Source organism: Antrostomus carolinensis, unplaced genomic scaffold (genome assembly GCF_000700745.2).
Source record: "Antrostomus carolinensis isolate BGI_N321 unplaced genomic scaffold, ASM70074v2 scaffold35651, whole genome shotgun sequence".
In the NCBI taxonomy this organism is placed as follows: domain Eukaryota; kingdom Metazoa; phylum Chordata; class Aves; order Caprimulgiformes; family Caprimulgidae; genus Antrostomus; species Antrostomus carolinensis.
In genome coordinates this window covers 1,843-4,029 of record NW_010295474.1, presented here as the reverse complement: position 1 = coordinate 4,029, position 2,187 = coordinate 1,843, and the positions used below count along the sequence as shown (strand labels likewise).

Below are 2,187 nucleotides of genomic sequence, written 5' to 3'. Positions count from 1 at the left end.
AGCGCTGGCGGGAGCGGGGTGCCAGCCGGGGGGATGCACATGGACTCTCACTTTCAGCAACCCCACTCGCACCCGTGCTCAGGCTGCCTCGGGCGTCACCTGAGAGACAGAACACCTGTCCCTGGCGTGTCCTGGCGTCCCAGCTCTGCAGCAGCCGCTTCCCCTTCAGCTCTTGGCGTTAGCAAAGCACGGTGGCCAGTTCAGCCCATTTTACCCACAAAACTGAGGCTCAGGGAAGGCTGGGACCAGCTGGGACCAAACCTGAGATCCCCTGGGACCTCCCTAATGGTGAAGGTCCTCAGCCATCCCCAAAAGCTGCTGGTGGAGGGCGTGCAGGGGAGCATGGTTGAGCCACACAACAGCCTGGGGAGGGAAGAGGGCCAGCCCGGGGAGTGCAGAGCGGGAGCTGTGCTGGTCCAGTGCTGTGCCCCACGGGGAGCCAGCGCCTTGGCAGCCAAGAGGGAGCTGGCAAGGTGCTGGGGATCGATCCTGGCATCCCTTGGCACACACCCCTGTGGGCAGTGGAGGAGAAGGAAGAGGCAGTTGGGGATGGAAATGCTCTGCAGGGTCCCCTCCTGCCCCTGTCCCAACAGACCTGCCAGCTCACGGGGCTGGTGTCCACTCAAACCTTTGCTTTGCTGACACACCAAGCACTGGCACAGCTGTCCCCACAGGCATGGCCTCCTCTTCTGGATCCTGGGCAGAGGATTGCGCTGCCAACTTACACCAACGCACGCAGTCATGCTGGGGAATTGGTGGCAGGAACTTGGCTCATCCATGACAGCAAAGCCTTCATCAGAAGGAAGTGCAGAGAGGTGGAGTCACCCCTGGTTGTCACCAGCACAGTGCAGGGCTGGGCTTTACTGCCCACGAGTGGGATGGTCCCTCCACCCCAAATGAGTGTAACGTGGTGAGGGAGATGCTGGCAGGTCAATGGGATTAAGTGCAGTGAGAGATGAGCTGCCCATTGCTGTCTCCCATCACATCTCTTCACCTCCTTCTGCTGCTCTTTCTCCAGGTTGGGTGACTCTGGTCTCCATCGGCCGTCATGGATTGGAAAACGCTGCAGGCTCTGCTCAGTGGGGTCAACAAGTACTCCACAGCCTTCGGCCGCATCTGGCTCTCCGTGGTCTTCGTCTTCCGCGTGCTGGTCTACGTGGTGGCAGCCGAGCGGGTGTGGGGAGATGAGCAGAAGGACTTTGACTGCAACACGCGGCAGCCGGGCTGCACCAACGTCTGCTACGACCACTTTTTCCCCATCTCCCACATCCGCCTCTGGGCCCTGCAGCTCATCTTTGTCACTTGCCCTTCCCTCCTGGTCATCATGCATGTGGCCTACCGGGAGGATCGCGAGAAGAAGAACCGGGAGAAGAATGGGGAGAATTGCCCCAAGCTCTATAGCAACACGGGCAAGAAGCACGGTGGGCTGTGGTGGACCTACTTGTTCAGCCTCTTCTTCAAGCTGATCATAGAGATTCTGTTCCTCTACCTCCTCCACAAGATGTGGGACAGCTTTGACTTGCCACGGCTGGTCAAGTGCTCCAATGTGGACCCCTGCCCCAACACTGTGGACTGCTACATTGCTCGGCCAACTGAGAAAAGAGTCTTTACCTATTTCATGGTCGGAGCCTCCTCCATCTGCATCATCCTCACTGTCTGTGAGATCTTCTACCTCATCTTCAAGCGGGTTGTGCGGAACGCACGGAGGTGGAGGAAGTCCACCAAGCGCTCCGTCAGCTACAGCAAGGCCTTTCAGTGCCACCTCAAGACAGAGGAGAAGGACAACAAATCCCAGACTAGGTGTGTGACAGCCCTGCGAGCCTCGGCTCCCAACCTGACCGCTGTCTGACAGGTTGCTGGGAGGGGAAAAGGGAGACGTGTCCAGGGGTGGTTCACCCCAGAGGTGGCCATTGGTGATGCCACCACCAGACTCTTCAGCCAGGACCTTGATGGTTCTGAAGGGGAGGGGGACACATCCATGGGAAGTCTCCTGCCTGGGGCCATGGGCACGTGTCGGGGTGTCCCAGCGGTGTGGGCACACTCGGTGGCAATGGGGGTCATCCCTGAGGGTGTCTGTTCTTTCCACAGAGGAGAGGAGCTGTGAGCTCACCCGTCCCAGCCGGCCCACCTTCCCCTTGGCCCAGCAGCTTCTCAAGCCTGTCACCTCCCTGAACCCTCAAAAGTCGA

At 59.6% G+C, this 2,187-nt stretch overlaps 1 protein-coding gene across 1 annotated transcript; it reads left to right on the top strand.

Annotated features, from left to right (window-relative positions):
* Window positions 1-1,048: 1,048 nt before the first annotated feature.
* On the top strand, window positions 1,049-1,849 carry LOC104532730 (gap junction beta-3 protein). The gene has a single exon (XM_010178001.1). It carries the CDS (start codon window positions 1,049-1,051, stop codon window positions 1,847-1,849), a length of 801 nt encoding a protein of 266 aa, XP_010176303.1.
* Window positions 1,850-2,187: the final 338 nt, after the last annotated feature.